This window comes from Eleginops maclovinus, chromosome 9, assembly GCF_036324505.1.
Source record: "Eleginops maclovinus isolate JMC-PN-2008 ecotype Puerto Natales chromosome 9, JC_Emac_rtc_rv5, whole genome shotgun sequence".
Classification (NCBI taxonomy): Eukaryota; Metazoa; Chordata; class Actinopteri; order Perciformes; family Eleginopidae; genus Eleginops; species Eleginops maclovinus.
The window spans coordinates 12433559-12453815 of record NC_086357.1 but is presented as its reverse complement, the minus strand read 5'-3'; the positions used below and the strand labels follow the sequence as shown (position 1 = coordinate 12453815).

Genomic DNA, 20257 nt, shown 5'->3' with positions numbered 1-20257 from the left:
CATGCACAACTATCACACAAAAGCTCCCACCCCTGATTTCTTGCTGCTGACAGCCTTAATGCAGCCAGAGGCTGAAGCATCTGTGTTGACCCAGCCTAAGGTCTTTTCCCTTTTGGCTTCCTATATAGGCTCCACCAAGCTGTGTATGCAGCACGCAGCACTTTTCAATCTTTTCTCTTTTTGCACACCTTATTTTCCCTTTTTTTCTTCCCTAAACTTGAATCACAGTCTACAACAATCTGCAAGAACTATTAATAAATGTGTGTGCCAATAATTGTATTAAACAATAAAGTATGTTGCAAATTGTTTTCTAAAAAAGCTTTATGCCATACAAACTGTACATGTTTGCTGCAAGGTCTGTTAGGTCTATTCTTGTTAGAGGGAGTTTCTGAAGTGTGTGAAGAGGAAATACTATGGTAGTAAGTTGTTCTGACTCCTGGGCTACACAGGTCCCACTAAAAGGTCAAAGAGACAAAACACATCTGAGCCACGACTTTTTGTTAACATGGAAACACTGTTTGAAGACAAAGCAACTCCAACCTGGGTGTAACTACTTCATTTTAATTTGATTTATTTTCATCTCAGCTAACTGAACCAGCAAGATATTTTTTGGTGTGATATGTTGTTCATGCACAATTTGACTTTACACTATATACCTAGATTTGACATTAAACTTTTTCAGATGTGGCCACACTTTTGTATGTGTTTTTTGACAATCCAGCATACAATAGAATATTCCTTGCTGGCCAAAGCAAGCCATGAGCTCCTGAAATCGTAAACAGGATATCTTAAACAATAAGAACTTGAGTCAACCTCATGTCAATTGTCTGAAGCCGCAAGGAAATGTAAAAACAAAACATCAAATCAGCCCAACAGTTTCCCGGAGAAAATGAGAAAAGGCGTTTGCAGTTATTCCAAGCAAAGGTTTGAAAAGGAGACAGTGCAGAACTTTTAAAAGATAGGGGCAGAAATGGCAGAATAGACACAACAAGCATATTGTTCATCATTTCCTGAGTCTGACTGATTAGAACAGTGAGGGGGGAGACCATAAAAGCTGCAGGCATATTAACTAACCCATTGAAGTGAGAGAACAAAGCTGTTGCATTTGGCAAAGCATGATAACCAGCTGCTGCTGCATTTTGTGTTCTACTGTATGTTTACAGAGAAAATCAGAGCAGCAATAAAATGCAATGTCAGCACCAGAAGACACATGGGGCATGCAGAGTGCAGGTCTTGGCCACACACATGTATGTAAAGTATGGGGAGATATAAAGGAGTGTCGTTGAGTATCCAATATTCAGCATGTATTCTAGTAGATGTACAGTATGTTATATCCATGTAATTATCCAAAAATGAACGTCATAACTTTCTGACATTAACAAAACATTGTTGCTTTACATTTTGTGACATGGTATGTGTAATATTTTCAGATGAAACAGATCTAAAATATTATATAATAATAATTAAAAAAATATAGAGAATATAACGTTGACCTATGCTAGGCTCAAACAGAAGATTGAAAGTAAAACACAAACTATTATTCCACTGCTAAAATTGAATCCGTAATACATAGCTATTACCAATGGTATGCAAAGACAAGGGAGAGTGGTTGGCATTGTATTGGAACAAAAAGGAACTCATAAATACATTAATCGGATTGGGGAGGTCTGGAGCGCCAGCAGTCCTCCGCTGTCTGGTGACGCTCTTCCTTCCTCTCCCTCCCAGAGAAAGCTCAGTTTTACTGAAGCACCAAGTCTTAGTGAGGGTCGGACCGTGATACCATCTCTGTAAGTTATACGGGACCGCTGAAGTCGTTAACACGAGATTGTACACCTGAACCGGAGCTCTGGGTGATTCGCCAAATTATGCGTAAAATAGTGCACCACTCGTCGTGACGCAGCGTCACAGTATTAGATGTACAACTTTCCAGTTAATAACGACAAACTTCTACAAATGAGGATTATACATACAATGAGGATTATGTGGTTGTTTTTATTTGGCTTTCTTGGTTTATCAGGTGAGTGCGATTTAAAAAAAAAATGTGTATACTGTTTGGTTAGCTCTAAAACGAAGCTAACTTAAATTGAATATTGAAGTTGGCTTTTACTTTCGGGAAATTTTATTTCCATTAAGAATGATACATGTTACAGCTGTATATTCACTATTTTATTGTCACATTGCTTTAAATACTTTATGTTATGTTAGTCATAAATACCCTAGGAATGTAGAGTGTGGATGTCTGAACCCTTTGGGAAAACAGGAGCTCATCCATGTTTCCTGCCATTGTTCTGGGGATCTGGGCTTAAATACCAGTAAAAACCAATGCTGGAGAAACTGACACTACTGGGTTTGGCTCCTCAAATAATTACATTGGTGGAAGATTTTTATTTTTGGACCAACATTTTGGGCTGATAATGCCAGTTTCTTAATCCTTATCAGGTGTGTAAGGTGTTGTTATGTACACTAAGAGCCACTTTTATTATAAATATAAAGATTTTGTACTGTACTTCATGTATTCACATGGTCTACAGCACAGTTTGCTATTAACTGTGTGAGGTGTATGAAAAAGGGTTGATGATTCAATCCAGGCATGAACTTTTGAAATATTGATATTGAGTGCAGAATAGGTTGTAAATCACAGTAGATTTGGTAATCAAGTCAAGCTCCTTATGACTCTTAAAACTGTAATGCTGGTCACACTTTAACACATGCAGTGTCCTGTCTTGCAGATGCTGTGATAGACTTGACCATGATCTCCACAGCAGAGGTCCCCACCGTCAGTCACTTCTCCATCTCCTGCATCAATGGAGAGCGCAGCCCTGCCCAGGTTGAGCTGGACATCAAGAGGGACAACAAAATCCTTGTTTTCCCCAAAAAGCCTAATTTTGGAGTGCATAAGCCCAAGAACAGGGAGGCGGTCGCCAGAGATTTCCGTGAGCTGGATCATATCGGTATCTTCTACTGTGAATCTTATCAGCATGTTCCCCCTCTTGAGACGGTCACAATGATCAATAACTTTGGCAGAGGTGGGTTGAGACTTCATACAAACTACAAGATTGTTTTACTGATCAAAGCCAAACTACCTCCAGATAATTTATTCTCTCTAGTTTTCTGAAGCATCACGTTTTTGTCTTTGATTTGCTTGGAAAACAACTGTGTGTCTGTGTTCCTTTATAGCAAATTTTATCCCAACTCACCTTACACTGACTGTTAACAAAGGAGAGACAGTTCACCTCAGCATGCAGCTACTCAGCCCCCAAAGGAGAGATGTGACCTGGAAGTACAACGGTAAGCCAGATTATACAAGTCATGAAGGATACAGAAATGTAAGATGCTTTTAAGAGATGGTAGATTCACAGGTTTTTGATTACATCTTATCTGAATTAAGAATGGAATATAACTGTATTTTTTAAGACATGGGAATTATTGCTATTAATATTTTTTCTTTGTTTCATGTAGGAAACTACTTTTATATGACTCACTGGAATGATGTGATTAATCGCACAGCAGTACTCACTCTGGAGAACGCAGCTTTTGCCAATCAAGGCATCTACAGTGCCAGCTATGTGGGGGACAGCCCTCTTCAGGGCGCCTGGATGCGACTCATTGTCAGAGGTTTGATCATAAATGCAATTATTTAACAAAGAAATAGCACATATGTATTAAAAACCAAAAGAAGGATGACACCACAGAGATATTTGAGGCACTTCTCATAATGAATTATAAAAACCGACAAGTCAAAAGTAATTTCTGACAGAAAGACTTGGAGAAATCACTGCTATTGCCGAATAAACATTCAAGAACTAACATAAAACACACATTGCTGATCCCACAACTAGTTTTCTGTATGGATAAAACACATGTGATTAAGTGAGCTCAAGAGCTTCTAGTAGGCCAATTTATGTTCTCCTTTGGACGGATGCATTTTTGCTGTGTCCCTTTTTTCAGTTTATATGCTGAGCTAAGCTAACCAGCTGTTGGCTCTAGCTCTTTTTGATAAGATATTACTGATTGTTATCCAAGTCTTAGCAGAAAAGCAGATAAGCATCTTTTCCCAACTGACAAATTACACTCTTATATCCACACCAGTCAAAAACAGTGGAAAAATGGTCTTGATAGAACTTGAGCTTGAACATGCGTTCAAGTGTTTAAGTGAGACAGCCAGTGTGTGTTTTATTTCCTGTAGCTCTGTATTGTAGAGACATCAGTAGTATCAACACCATCTCCACCCTCCACCTGCACTGCTCTGAGATTCCCCAATTTCCTCTTTCAGCAGATGTAATAGTTTGTACATTTTCTGAGAAATTTACAACATGATTTCATCCTAATATAAAACAAAATACACAAAAGCAAAACTGCCAATAGCAGCCATACAAATATTTGGGGTTTAAAAAACTGAAAGCCAAAACTGTAATGTTACACGGAGGTTCAAACTAACTGTAACATTTCCAGGTAAGACATCATGTATAGATTTTGTGTTATAACATACATTATCTTTCTCTGTAGACTGTGCAAGTAAGAAGTGGGGTCCGTACTGTGACAAAGACTGTCCGGAGTGTCTCAACGGTGGAGTGTGCCACGATGTCGACGGAGACTGTATGTGCCCTCCAGGATTCATGGGGACCCGCTGTGAGACAGGTTTGTACATCCTCATAAGTATACACATACACATGTTTTACGTGTACATTTCATGTTCGTAATGATATCGCTAACATCACGATGGTTAGCAGGGGTTGTTGTTGTTAACTTGCGAGCATGCCTCCTTTTGTTGATAAGTACTAAACACAAAGTACAGCTGCACCTGATGGAGATGTTATTTTGTGGGCATTTGGTCATAAACCAAAGGTCACAACAATAATATAAAACTGTCATCAAACACAGAGTGAACATTATAAATGGTCTTGGTTTGATTCTGGCCCTAATGGTTTCCTACCCATATATACAGTGGTATGCAAAAGTTTGGGCACCCCTCTGAGATTTCATGACAATTTGCTTTTCCTTTATAATAGAAGATCACAGCAACAACATTTGTTTTCCTACAAAGATGTAGACGTTTTAGTGTTTTCCAGACCAAAATTCTTAGGGTAGCATTACATAGTTTTATTATAATAAAATAAAATGCAAAAAATGGGATGTGCAAAAGTTTGGGCACCCTTATAAATAGCATTCATTTCAACACCTGTACGGATTTATAGCTGACAGGTTGCTGCACAAAATTGCTTTGATTAGCTCATTAGACCTTCAATTACAAAGACAGGTGGAACCAATCATGAAAAAGGCTATTTAACATAGGTAATAGCTGGCTGTGCCTGGCCTAGGTTCTTTCTTAGGGAGTGGCAAGATGGGGACCTCAAAACAACTCTCCACTGACCTGAAAGCTAAGATAATCCAACATTATAAATTAGGAGAAGGGTACAAAAAATTATCTGACAGGTTTAAACTGTCTGTCTCCACAGTCAGAAACGTAGTTGTGAAATGGAAGGCCACAGGAACAGTCCGTGTGAAGGAAAGATGTGGTAGGCCGACAAAAATAGGGGAAAGGCACAGGCGAAGGATGGTGAAAATGGTCACAGAGAAGCCACAGACCACCTCCAGAGAACTACAACAACATCTGGCTGCTGATGGTGTAGTTGTTCACCGTTCCACAATCCAGCGTACTTTGCACCAGGAAGAGCTCATTGGAAGGGTGATGTGCAAAAAGCCTTTCCTGAGTGTTAATCACAAGAAGAGTCGCATGAGGTATGCAAAAGCACATCTGGACAAGCCAGAAGCATTTTGGAACAAAATACTGTGGTCAGATGAGACCAAGATTGAGTTATTTGGTCATAACATGAACAGGTATGCATGGCGAAAAAAACACACTGCATTCAATGAAAAGAACTTGTTGCCCACTGTAAAATTTGGTGGAGGATCTATCATGTTATGGGGCTGTGTGGCTAGCACAGGTACTGGAAAACTTGTTAAAGTTGAGGGCCACATGAATTCCTTACAGTACCAGGAGATTCTTGACAAGAATGTTCTAGAGTCAGTCACAAAGTTGAAGCTACGCCGGGGTTGGATTTTTCAGCAGGACAATGATCCTAAGCACCGATCAAAATCCACCAAGGAATTCATGCAGAAGCACAGGTACAATGTTCTGGAATGGCCATCCCAGTCCCCAGACCTTAACATCATTGAAAATGTATGGATTTATTTGAAGAAGGCTGTCCATGCACGGAGGCCAAGAAACCTGACTGAACTGGAGACGTTTTGTGTGGAAGAATGGGCCAAAATACCACCTGCCAGGCTTAAGGGACTTGTCTGTGGCTACAGGAGGCGTCTACAGGCCGTTATTGCAGCAAAAGGAGGCAATACTAAATATTAATGGAATTATTTCTTAGGGGTGCCCAAATTTATGCACATGCCTATTTTTGTTTGAATGCACATAAACATGTTTCTGTTTGACCAATAAAAGTTATTTCACTACTGAGATGTTTCTGTTACCATAAGGTATAACATATGTTAAAATGAAGTTGCTGCTTCAAAAGCTCAGCAAGTGACAAACTGATGCAGTGGTTTTCCTAAGGGGTGCCCAAACTTTTGCATACCACTGTACATGTATGTGTTGAGCTGTGATTACTGTTCCTAAACTATTTTTTAGTATTGCAATCGAATATAACTATCAAATTAAAATGTAAGTGTTGTTGATGACTGCATTGGCAGAGGGATTACTCTGTCCTGTGTGGTGTTTTGCAAGGCAGGTTGAGAAATGATACAGAAACTCAAGGAATTCAAATAAACACATTTGTGAATTTCTCCTTCTCTGATGGTTTGCAGCATGCAGAGAAGGAATGTTTGGCCGAAACTGCCAGGAGTCATGTGGCGCCGAGCTGAACTGCAAGGGGCTACGGTTCTGCCTACCTGACCCTTATGGCTGCTCCTGTGCCAGTGGCTGGTTTGGGAGCCGTTGTGAGCAAGGTGAGAACTGCATCACCTTCCGTCCCTGTATTGTTAATTAAAATACTAAGCATGTAGGTGTATTAAAGTGTTTTCAATCCTTTGTGTGTTTTCTGTTTTCTGTCAGCCTGCCCTGATGACATGTATGGACCAGACTGCAGCCTGAGCTGTAAATGCCAGAATGGAGGAGTTTGCAACCTTTTCAGTGGATGCCAGTGTCCAACAGGGTGGAGAGGACAGAACTGTGAGAAGTCTGGTAGGTATTGCCACATCATATCACTCCCTCTTTTGCTCCATTCCTTCCTTCAGCCCTGCCTTCTCTGTGGAATGTAATAGACTGCTTTCATAGTGTATATTTACTTTGTAAAGATCATCAATCATTTCTAATTATATTTCAGTTTGTATCATCCTGCTCAACATATACAACCACCTTCTCCCTTATCAGGACAACAAACATTTGACTGGTCACAATATTGACAAACTCAATCGCACACTCAAGGATAACATGTCGTTTTATCAGACAACCTGACGTCATTATTTTATGACAGAACCTTGATAAAAGCAGGATTTAGCCAACTTGTCTACTGTAGTTACACGTTTTTATTAAATGTATCTAATTATTGAGCCTGCAACCCACCTGTTCCTTCTTTCTCATTTTTTTAGCCATTATTGGTTAACGTGTCTGCATCTTTGGGAGTCAAGAGTGCCCTACTCCTTTTTCCTTGAACCAGAAATACAATATAAAACATAATCTTTAAATATATAGTTGGAATATGTGGTACATGGTATGGCTTTTTTTCTGGGAAATAAAAGTGTTAAAATACACTACTGATAAGAAAAGTTCATTTATTTGCAGTGATCCACATAATTTCACTTTGTCATCCAGGTTATCTTTTCTAAATCTCTGCTCCCTGTCTCTCAATGTTCAGACCGGGCTCCCAAGATTTTGGATCTGGATGGTAACTTAGAGTGGAATCTGAACTCCAGTCCAAAGATATTTTGTTCAGCAACAGGCAACCCCCTGCCCAGCCATGACAGCATTGAGCTGCGAAAGTTGGACAGCACTGTGTTAAAGGTAAGCAAAAAAGATATTTGCTTCCAACACTCCTGCCAAGATAACAAATGAGTATATACACATGTTGGATCTGCCAAGTCAAGGTAGAGATAAATACAAGGACCCACAGGGTGGAGGAGCTCGATCCAATGGTGCCGTCATGTTATCATTATGTATTTCTCGCATTTTTTAATAATGTTTCATTACATTAGGGACAGCCATGTTAGCTGTTTCTTCATCTCTATGCTGAGGTCATCCTGGTTCTTAACAAGCATGAGGGCAGTCTTACTGTCCTCCTCTAACATCCAGCTAAAAAGCAAATTAGCACATTGCTAAGCGTACTAATACTTGTAAACTCAAATAAATAAAGCACCTCTGGGAACATTGTAATCAGTATAAGAAAAAAGTTCAATCGTCCTGTGCCTTTAAGATTGAGCTCATGATTACAAGGTTGAGTCAAGCTTGGAGGAAGTCAACAACACAATGGCTGAGGAGATAAGGCTGTATCACTCCACAGTGCAGCAGTTACCTTGAGTTGCCTATAGGTGACATGTCCAAATCCTCTGTTATTCTTTCTGTGCTGTTTCCTTGATAATATAAATAATCTGATAAAGAATTGTACCAGCACTTCACACAGGAACAAAGGAAGTTCTCCGAGTGAGGAAAGGAAATGGAAATGTGTTTTTTTAACTTGCATTGATTGTGGTGTGTTATGCTTTGCTCTCAGGCTTCCAGCACTACCATGGACTCCAATAAGAGTACAGCCATGTTTGAGATCCCTCGTCTGAGTGCTCAACAAGGAGGATTGTGGGAATGCAGGGTGTCCACCAATGGTGGCCAGGACTCCAGCAAGTTCAACCTCACCATTAAAGGTCCGTGCGAGATCAATTTACAGTAACTTTTTAAATAATAAACAGAGAGGACAATATTTGTTTTTGTGACCTTTTTCTGTTTGCATACACTTCATAAGAGAATCTTTTGCTACGTCTTCTCAGAGCCCCCTGTGCCCACTACTGCTCCCAAACTGTTGGAAAAAAGGAGTAAGCAGCTGCTGGTGATGCCAATTGAATCACACAGAGGAGACGGCCCCATTGTCTCCACCAGACTCCTCTACAAGCCTGTAGAGAACGGAGACTCTTGGTCCTCCATCATAGGTAAGATATCATTGCAGTGCCATTTAGTGACATAAATCAGCATTATCAGAAAGTATTTTTCAATACATTTACCACCAATTATAATGTATTGACCCCAGTTACAGCGTTAAACAAATAATTGCTCTTTGCCCAGATCTACAATAATAATAATACTAATACTATGTGTAAATACTGGCCAAAGCACATGAAACGTATGTAATGCAATGCAGATTAAGAGTGTGGATCATGTTGAATTGAGTCCCTGGCAATTGCCACTTCAAAATGTTTATTTAGTTTGACGTGTATTCACTGTGCCTTTAATACTTTGAAATGCATTTTTAAAGAAAACTGTTGTACACAAACTCTTTGACACAAAACCAAATCCTTTTGTAATTCCTAATGTCCACTTTCTTTCAGTTTATAGTGATAAAGAGCCCATCACGCTAATGAACCTGGAGCCATCAAAACGCTACCGTGTCCGTGTCCAGCTGAGTCGTCCTGGGGAATGCGGGGAGGGGGCCCCTGGGCCAGAGGCCATCATGGAAACGGACTGTCCCGGTAAGACTCACGGATAACTGGGATCACACACTTACTGAACATACTAGTATATCTATCTGGAAATCTTGCCTGGGAACAAATGTCTATTTTCTGTACCACAAAACTTCAGCAAGCACAATTATCATGTGTCTGGTTGGTCTAATAGTTTACAGTGCACTGCTTTTCCCAGGCCTAAAGGAGCCAGCTGTCTTTTCCCCAGGGAACACATAACTTAAGTAAGGGACAAATATAGAAAGATACCAGTGGACTGAAATGATCCCCGCGCACTTATCTGCAACGAAAAAAAACAACTAAAGGGACAAAACTTTGTCAAATCACAAAGCTTGTCACTCTCATTCAAGTGACAGAGTCAAGTGTTTTAATTCCTCTGTGATTGTGGTGCAGAGGGAGAGAGCATATTTTATCAGAGTGTGTGAGTAAAACAATAATTAGGAATAAAGATGTAGTGGTTACAACATTATGTTAGTCTCCTGCACCACCACACTTTTTGTTATAGTGACTGGTAACGCAGTCAAAATTGTATACATGACACATTTGCATAAAGAAATTACCAAGAGATAGGTAATGATTTTGTTTTACATGGAAGTGATAGTATCTTTCAGTTTTGGGATACTCTTTACAAGGGTTTTAAGTATGTATATTGACTGTTCTTTAAAATGTCCCTCATGGAAACTGTATACTTACTTCAAACGTGTATGTAATTTGTGTTTGGGGCACAGACATGCACAGATGCTCCAATCAAACTGCATGCCTGTGGATTTTGTGAGGAAACCAGAGCAGCCTTAGGAAGCCCACATCATCTATGGGTTTAATTTAGAAAGGGCCAGGGCCAATATTTAAAGCTAGATCTTTCTTGCTGTGAGCTAAAAGTCCTGATGACTGTACAGCGGCCAAGAAATATAAACTCAGGTTACGGTCCAATTCCCTTCAAAAACTTTATCCATCCCTCAGTGGTCAATTTGACTGAACTGTGAGTGATGCAATGAGAGAAATTCACAATGAGCTGTTGGTCCCCTCAGCTCATCCTGTGTTTTCTGTTACTGCAGAGCCCACAGTTCAACCTGAGATTGACATCAGCTCTATGGAAGGCCGCAATGCCACAGTACGCTGGCACCTGCCTACCAATGGCATTATTGCTGGCACAGCCAATGGCTTTTTAGTACAGCTCTTCGGGCCATCACCCTACAGTGAGAAACTACTGGAGGAGACCACCCTGCTCACTGTGCTGTCCACAAAGTTCCACAACCTGCAGTACCAGCAAGACTACACCGTGGTGGTGCGCCTCATCAACTGTGGCAGCCAGGGGCCGCCCTCCAAACCCTACTACTTCCGCATCAACAGCCAGGGTAACTAGAAACTCTGATGTTAATAAGCTGCAAGGAACGCTCCTTCGAAATGTTGCAGGATTTTCAATGCAGTAGGATTTGTGCTTTTGCTTGAGGACTCTCTCCCTGCCCACTTGAGGATGAGGTCAGATGATAGTTAAAGTTTAGGAAGAAGCCAGTTCAGTTTGCAATTCATGAGAGCAACAAGTGCGTTATGCGGTTAAACCCACGTCTTTGTTATTAGCATTCCCAGAGCACCAAAGACTCCAACATGGGCAGTAAATCTGTTTAAGGGGCAGTAAATCTGTTTTAGAATATAGCTTTACACAATCACTGTTGATTTGCCTAACTGGGATATTCTTTCTATGTCTCAGGTCCATCATCCCCACGCCATGTCCAGGCCCACACTATGTCCATGTCAGCCATCCAGGTGAGGTGGCAGCCTCCTGAAGATCCCAATGGAGGCATCATTAAATACACCATAGAATATCAGCCAGTAGGCCAGGGGAACCCTCACCAATGGGTGGACACAGATGATGGAAACAAGACCGCCAAAGATGTGACAGCACTCAACGGCAGCACGCTCTACCAGTTCAGAGTGAGAGCTTGCTCCAAAGTGCAGGGAGAGTGGAGCAAGATTGTCAAGGCAATGACACAAGGGGATGGTGAGTAGGAAGTGACACATTTCTCTAATTGAAAACAATTGGGGACCTGGATATGGAATGTCAAACCAGAAAAGTTCACAATAGTAAAGCAAAACTGTGATTTTTTTATCTTTTCAAAATCAAATATTGAATATTCCAATGTAATGATGTAAATGAAGGACTTTTAAAAGATTCTTGAAGAAAAGTTCATTTTTCTTCAAGCTAAAAGTAACTCCCACTGGAAAATGTCTACAAAACTGTATTGTGGCCAACATTTAGCTGTTCCCAGATGGTGAGACCACCTACCAAGACAGAGATTTACTCAGGATAATAATACTGTATACATAACGCCTATTTATCTCCATCTCCCTACTTGGGGATTCTCACCATCTTCTATCCTGCCTTTCCATCTCCTCCCTTCTGACAAAAAAGGTATTCAGAGTTTGACCCCAACCACGCAGGGTGTGGCTGGGAAGCTTCCTGGGGACGGTTACCAGCTGTTGGTGGCAGTGGTGGGCTCGGTGACTGTCACCTGTGTGACAATCCTGCTGGCACTGTTGGCTCTTTTCTTCATCCGCAAGACGCTGCTCAACCGTCGGCGCACATTCACCTACCAGTCTGGATCGGTAAGGGTCTTCAGTTTTTTACAAAGCAGAGGGATTTCTCAGGTTCTTGTTGATGACATATTTCATCCAACAAGAACTTTAATGAACGTGTATTTATTGCCAAGCTTAAGAAAGTTTATACCCCCAGGGTGAAGAGACTATTCTACAGTTTAATTCAGGAACTCTGACCCTGACGCGGAGGCCCAAACCGACACCAGAGCCCCTCACCTATCCAATCCTGGAGTGGGAGGACATCAAGTTTGAAGACGTCATTGGAGAGGGAAACTTTGGCCAGGTATTTAAGCTCTTGATGTTTATTTGTGAAGATGTTAAACGTTTGTCTTTTGGTGGATGTCCTGTCCACCATTGGTTTAAATATTCATGCTAACAACCTTTCTCAAAACCAGGTCATCAAAGCCATGATCAAGAAGAATGGCAGCAAAATGAGCGCAGCGATCAAGATGCTGAAAGGTAACATACAAACACTGGCACACAGCAAATATGGTCCAGTGCAGTGAATTATTTGACTGATTCAATTACATTTGATACAACTTTATTAATCCACAAACGCAATTCGATTGTGGGCTTAAGTTAAAACAGACCACAAAACAGACACATGCATAGGCCAAAAATTACATGCAATGTAATGTGAACATTTTGTTTCAAAGACCCCGGCTAAATTTGCTTTGCCTGCACTTTATCTAATGAAGCTGCACATGCTGATCTGCCTGCAGAGTTTGCGTCGGAGAATGACCACCGAGACTTTGCAGGGGAGCTGGAGGTGCTGTGTAAACTAGGCCAGCATCCCAACATCATCAACCTGATAGGAGCCTGCGAGAACAGAGGTGAGTGAGCAACACCTAGTGGCTTTTATAGATATCAATGAGTTTTCAATGTAAGGCTTTGGAGGAAATATCCGTGTGTTTGATTTGTATTATGGTTTTTGGCAGGGATAAGAGTTTATAAGTCTTCTAGCACAAATATTTATGCTGTTGGTTGGGAAACAAATTATAAATGTTACCTTACCTTAATTATCTTGTTTATATGTAGCAATATAATGTGTCTGCTTGATGTGTCATGCACAGTATGTTATGTAAGTTATATGCTACAGTGTTACTAATGTTGTATTATATATCATATACAGCATTTCCCTTAACTATTAGAACATTTAACTCTGTCTTGGTGGTGTGTCTATCACACAGTCTTTATCAGCAGATACAATTTGTTATTTACATGACATGGAGATGATTCAAAGCCACATCTTGACTGTTTGTGGTCAAATATAGCAAAGTGTAGACTTCATTCAAAGGGTCTGATGAATTTATTTAAGTTTTGACTTTTTAAAGGAAGGGTTGATGCTGATATACTAGTCAGGGTCCTTCAGACAAAATTCTGACCATATTCAACTTCTATTTATCCTAATTCTAGTAATAGTACCCGTTTGCAGTCTTGTAAGGGAACTTAAGCTCTTCCTGCTTTAAATCCAAACACTCACTCCCATCGGATCCTCTGCCATCAGTACCTGGAAAGCACCAGAATGTCTCCAAGCTAAACAATCTTTGCCTGCCTGAAACATTTTGCAGATTTGTTTGATTTCCCTCACAAACCTACTGTGTATGGGTATAAGGTTTCCTTGACCCCAGTTCTTAGTACAGAGTATCGGTTTTCCATTTCTAGAGCGGATGGCTTCTAGATTGAATAATTAAACTTATTTTGTTTAATCAAAACTGATAACATATGAGAGAGGAAGCTTAGTTCACAAATGACACCAGTACGGACATTACAAAACCAAGTAAGCCTTGAACCAAAATATCTGAATGATTCAGTGTGTCTGCTCATCAGTGTCACTTTTAAGTAGAAACTGACGCTACAGAGTCTACTGTGTTTACATTTGTTTTTTGTTTGTGAGTGATATGAGCACAAAAAACATTCATACTGTAAAAGCAGAACACTAAACCTTATTATTACTTTTGAATGAACATTACAATTTATAGTTGAAATATCAGGTCCTTATTCTCCCTCCCGCAGTTTTGGTCTTTGGTGATTAAGCCATTTGTTTCCATCACAACAACACTTTTAGTTTATTTTTTATCAGTTTGCAATTTGTAGATTTTAATAAGAAAAACATATTTAAAAGGTAAACAGGCATATTACATTTGTGATATGGAATGTCATATTTTACAGGTCATTGTAAAATGGAGGAAAAGAGGAAGGAAGTAAGAGCTAAAGGAAGGAATGTTGTGGGAAAGTTGGGGGAAGAAAGCAGGCTGGAGATAAATATGGGAAAATAAAGAAGGAAAGAGATCAAGAAGGGAGACAGTCTATCAGGGAATATTCCTTTGACATGCAATGGGCACATGTTATTCCTGTGCTACTTCTTCATTTGCAGACGCTATTCAAATGTAATTTATTATTTAATTACAACACAGAAAGTGGTTGGAAAATACTGTATATATGGTGTTGTTTTATGCTGTTACATTTTATCATCTTACAGAGAAAAAAATAATACTGTTCCGTAATCACTGAATTTAACTGTTGAACAGCAGGATAGGAGGAGGGAATTCACATAGAAGATATGTGATAGATACTTGAATATTAGGATAAAGACAAAACCAAAAGAAACAAATGATCAATACTGAGTCATTTTTACAGACTGACATTTTTCTTATGGCAGGGTTAGTGTTTGTTAGTATAGCATTGATAAATACCCTTAGCCTGTTTAAAGAAGTTGGGAAGTTATGAAACATTAGTCCCACAATTTATCTGTTTTGCTGCTGTATGAAACACATCATGTCCTGATTAACATCTTGTAGCTGAGAAGGAACATTATCGTATTATGTTCCATTTCTTTGATCTGCCTGTTCAGCAGCCCTTTATTCTTTACTTCAACATATGGCATTAACTAATTGCTTTGGCACTGTCTGTGGTCATGGTGAAATCCACATGAAAGCCTTCCAACAATTACTAATGTGTCGTGCCCTGTAGGAACTTTGTTTTTTGGCTGCCATCTATCAACAAAACCTCGACAATCTGGTGGATCTCCTAGAGATTTTCAAAAAAAAGGTCTGGTTTACCTTTTTCTGTGTTAAGACAGAACCGTTAAATGCCAAGCCCCTCACCAGCTGGGTCTCTTCCCAGGCAGGCAGGCCAAGCTCAGAGCAAAAAGTCTGCTAACAGCTTGTAGACATGTATAATGGAACGTTTACTAGCAGCAGCCTAACTCTGGATTTTCCTGAAATACATTATTTACTACTACAACGAGAGAAACATTTTAAGTAAATCACAGGGTAAACTCCTCTTTTCCATGTTACTCTGTTTTTTCTTCCAGGTTACCTGTACATAGCCATTGAATATGCTCCCTATGGTAACCTACTGGACTTCCTGAGGAAGAGTCGAGTGTTGGAGACAGATCCTGCCTTTGCTAAGGAGCACGGCACTGCTTCCACCCTCACCTCCCAGCAGCTGCTGCAGTTCTCTGTAGACGTGGCAACCGGGATGCACTACCTAAGTGACAAACAGGTAGGAGGTGAAACAGCGTGTACCTGGGTGGCTGCTTGTATTATTAATTTGTGTAGATCAGTTCATTTTTCTTCCTCTGTTTTGAATGTCTCTCACAAAAGGCATGTTTCAATGAGCCCCATGACAGTGGATGTTGACAAAGTAATTAGATCACTTAAATGAAAGGCTTGATAATTAAATCATGCCTCTCCTCCACTCTCTTGGTTCTAGTTCATCCACAGGGATTTGGCAGCCAGGAATGTTCTTGTTGGGGACAGCCTCGTGGCCAAGATAGCAGATTTTGGCCTTTCCCGCGGAGAGGAAGTGTACGTCAAGAAGACAATGGTGAGTGGTGGGACCATACAAAAATACGCTTTTTAAACGCTATCTAAAAGACTAATCAATTCCACAGACAAAATGCAAGATATCTTAATAAGTAGATAGCTCCACATAATATACCCCACAATTATCTGTTTTGGTCTGCCAGCAAATCTGTCTGCTACACAATGGTTATTACTTTAATAGTATACCATTGTGGAAAATACTTGATTATTTTAATTTAGCAAACGGAGAGTTATTCACTGGTATTACATACAATGTTTGTATGTGTTGATGTCAATTGATCAAGCTTTTAATATGTGACACAACCTATAGAGGGCAGTGATGAGATCATGCCTGCAGTGTAATGTGTACTGGTACAGCAGGGTGGTACCATACATTGACCTGATAGGCCATGGGCTAGTACCTGTTCATGTTCAACTTGTGGTCCCACAGTAAAAAAAAAACGCCATTGTATACTAATCAAACACAATCACAAGTTGATATGTCACCAAAGCGGAAAGTTGATCATAAATGTCTTGCTTGAATTTCAGGGGAGGCTGCCTGTACGATGGATGGCCATTGAGTCTTTGAACTACAGCGTGTACACAACTAAGAGCGATGTGTGAGTGTACAGTGTCAACCCATCTTTTCAACTAACAACCAAACTATTACTGTCAATGTAATAGGCCGAAACGCAAATGTAATAATGCTTGTTGCACAGGAACTTTAATGCCTCTAATTGAAAATGCAAGAGCAAAATGCAATGAAGAGCTTTTGTAGCATGTTGAGTGACATGGCAGGCTTCTGAGATGGTAAACAAATCATTCCTTTGCTGAAATGATAACAGTGTGTTGTGTAACTGATAAGCAATACCAGGAAGTCTTTGGTACACCTAAGCAGAGACGTTACTTCGTCAGCTCAAGTCTATTTATACACAGCGGGGAAAATGCTTGAAGGACAGCTAACGGAAGAAGTGTGAGGCTGGCTGTAGGGTCAGAAAGAATGTAAACATTAGTAAGAGAATTAGAGGGGAAAGGAGAGATAAAGGAGAAGTCGGAGTCAAAGTGAGAAGAAATAAACAAGGACAAAGAGAGAACAACACTTTATCTGATTGCATACAAATGCAACGAAAGAAGGTGGTTGCATATTGTTGACACACACCATGAAAGAAACCGTCATGATTAAATGCCTGTGCATGTTTATTGAAGTATCGCTTTAATGGAAGATTTCCTTATTCAATGAATTGTAAAAATAAAACATATTTGGAGATGTTACTGTGCATGCTACAAAAGCATGTCTAGCATCATAATGCATTTACTGGATTACAATGATGTGATAATCTAATGTAAATAACAGGCATGAACTGATGCTGGTTAATTTGCAACATTTTAACTTTATCTCACATTTGATCGACAAAGGAAGTGTCATTAAGTCAATGATTATTTTTGGTTGTTTCTTCACATGTTTTTTTCTATTTTTTCTAATGTCCCTGTCTTTGCATTTTCTCTCTTTCAGGTGGTCTTTTGGTGTACTTCTCTGGGAAATTGTGAGCTTAGGTATGTATAGCCTGTGGTCCTGTGACAGTTAAATATTGGTGTCAATCCTCACAATTGCTCGACCAACTATCACCATGAACAACACAAAGCATTTTCTCTCTTCTTTTGTGTCTTTGTGGTTCAGGTGGCACACCATATTGTGGGATGACTTGCGCTGAGCTTTATGAAAAGCTGCCCCAAGGCTACAGGATGGAGAAACCCAAAAACTGTGATGATGAGGTGTAAGTGTTCATCATTTTGTGGCTTCTCATTCTGTCTTTCTTTCCTCTGTTGTACACTATTCACCAATGTCTCCCTCTGTGCAGATATGAGCTGATGAAGCAGTGCTGGAGGGATCGGCCCTATGAGAGACCCCCCTTCTCTCAAGTGTCTGTCCAGCTCAACAGGATGCAGGAGGCCAGGAAGGTAAAACAGCACTCACAATGTCGGCAGGAAGGGAAGAACAGGAAAATGTCCTGTTGTGTTCAAACATCACACCAAGATGGCTAACCCGTTGCTAAAACCACATCAGAAAACTAGAAATAAAATAGCTATTTGGTTCCAAATGTTACACAGATATGGTTCATATATTCCGATTGGAATTTATTTCAAAATGTCCTTTTATATTGTTTCTATCCAAGTGTGTGATATCAAACCATCATCAGATATTCCCCTAATTACCAAATTCTCTAAAATGTATTTACAGCTGAACATATTCAAATGTGTTTACCACTCTGCCTGAAAATGTGAAATTATTGAGTTATGAGAGTTTGGTATTAAGACCAAGCAGAAAGAAACAAAAATACTTCAGTTTCTTAAATGGCCTCTTGATGCTGTCTCCAAAAAGCATGCCAAACCCTGCATTTTGAAATGCCCAACTTGGCAGCCAAATTAAATATACAGCCTCATACCAAAACAAGGTTTTAGTCTCAATATCAATTTTCCCTACAAATAAAAACTTTTCAATGAGTGATTATTTTATGTAATTCACCTGTTTAATAATAGTAAGGCTTTAAGTTTATTGTAAATATAATTTTATAATATTTATTATTAAATGTAGTCTTACACACCCACATTGAGCATAACAATGGCTCTTCAGAAACATATGGATGATCATCATGTCACAGACTCTACTCCCATATTTTATACAGTCTTTAGTTAAAAACAGATATTTCCATCATTCCTCTAACAGCTTGAAATTTGAATTATGTTTGTTATATGTTTAATGACACGCTTCTATCTACTTATCCAGGCATATGTGAACATGGCTCTCTTTGAAAACTTCACCTACGCTGGGATAGACGCCACAGCCGAGGAGGCCTGACTACCAGCCCCCCCAGGCCCTAGCATGCCACGTAGCTCTAGGAGGAAGTCCCGAGGATGGTCGCCGCGATACTGCCACCACCCCGCCGCTCAACGTAGAGACAGGAGGCCCAAGCGCCCTATCAAAACCACCCAGTTATAGATGGAGGACTGTGAAAGGACACTGTGTGTGAAGGTATCAGAGGCATTAGGAGAGGAGGAGGAGTGTTGCTGGGCCTTGGATGGAGCGATGCGATTTTGACTAAACATTCGGGAAATTCTGAACCCCTGTTACAACATCCAAGTCCTAGAAAAAAAGACACAACATTGTACCTTTTGTTGATACAAAAGTTTCAATGCTGGACCTTTTTCTCTGATTGTTGAGGGGAAGCGGCAAATAAGGAGCTATGTGCCTTGCTGAAACACCACAGGGTCTGTGGGGTGTTGAAGCTGGACTTTATTTTTCCTCCATTTCTCTAAATGGAGAAGGGATTAATAGAACACAGTTCTCAGAACTATTCAAGTACTCAGACTGTAAGAAAAAGATGAAAGATGCATTCATTGTAGCACTTAAAAACAGACTCATTTATGCCATGTATGTTTTTTACTGTGTGCCTATCACTGCCATGTGAATGTAACCACGACTTTATATAGTTTGTCTCTTTTAAAGGTCAAATATATGTATCATAACCTCCTAATTGAATGTAGTCGGAGATACAGAGTAAATTCATTATTGTAGATGTGTTGCATTTAAAAGCTCCACAAAACAAGTTGTAGTTGTTTGGGGAATGCTACTAATACAGGGCAGGTGCAGAGGCAGCCTACAAGCTATCAACATTATAATTTACCTTGACCAATATGCAAAATAACTAATGTAATGTTATATATCCAAATTTTGAGAATGTACAGTTTGTTTTCATTAACTGGTCCCTTGAATAAAGGTTTTGCGTGGTGACTGGACTCATCACTACAAATAATTGTTCTATTTGCCAGTTTCCAGTTATAAATTGTGGTCAAACTGAGGATTTTGACTCAGGCAAAGATTATTCTGTTTTTGTTGTTGTTGTTCCTGCTTGCTCAGTAGTGAGCAGGGTGGAAAACCACAGGCCATGCTGCTGGGGGCCAAAGTGTCTTTGCAGAGTTCAGGAACACTGATCTGCCCTGCTGCTCTGAACTGATCTGTCACTGGGTTTCCTCCACAAACCAACCGCAGGCACAAAGCTGTCTGTCAAACATGGTGTCAGTGGGCCAACTTCCTGAGGACTCCCACACGAAGACACTGCACCAGTGAAACCCCCAAGTGACCTCCACACTTTTCTTCTTATTCCCTGATCTAGAATTATGAA

At 40.0% G+C, this 20257-nt stretch overlaps 1 protein-coding gene across 6 annotated transcripts; it reads left to right on the top strand.

The window, feature by feature from the left end:
• Positions 1 to 1741: 1741 nt before the first annotated feature.
• tie1 (tyrosine kinase with immunoglobulin-like and EGF-like domains 1) lies at positions 1742 to 19888 on the top strand. 6 transcript variants are annotated; one of them, XM_063891919.1, is made up of 24 exons: positions 1742 to 2017; positions 2730 to 3026; positions 3178 to 3288; positions 3460 to 3615; positions 4507 to 4638; positions 6817 to 6957; positions 7064 to 7192; positions 7866 to 8011; positions 8718 to 8862; positions 8986 to 9144; positions 9541 to 9681; positions 10728 to 11027; positions 11381 to 11671; positions 12083 to 12276; positions 12425 to 12550; positions 12663 to 12726; positions 12990 to 13100; positions 15584 to 15774; positions 15985 to 16098; positions 16626 to 16696; positions 17590 to 17630; positions 17755 to 17851; positions 17936 to 18035; positions 18862 to 19888. In XM_063891919.1, exons 1-24 carry the CDS (start codon positions 1915 to 1917, stop codon positions 18931 to 18933), a joined length of 3432 nt encoding a protein of 1143 aa, XP_063747989.1. In that variant the 5' UTR covers positions 1742 to 1914; the 3' UTR covers positions 18934 to 19888. The 6 variants fall into 6 exon arrangements, with proteins under 6 accessions (XP_063747989.1, XP_063747987.1, XP_063747988.1 ...); XM_063891917.1 differs by having other exon boundaries at positions 12966 to 13100; XM_063891918.1 differs by having other exon boundaries at positions 12404 to 12550.
• The last annotated feature ends 369 nt before the right edge of the window (positions 19889 to 20257 follow it).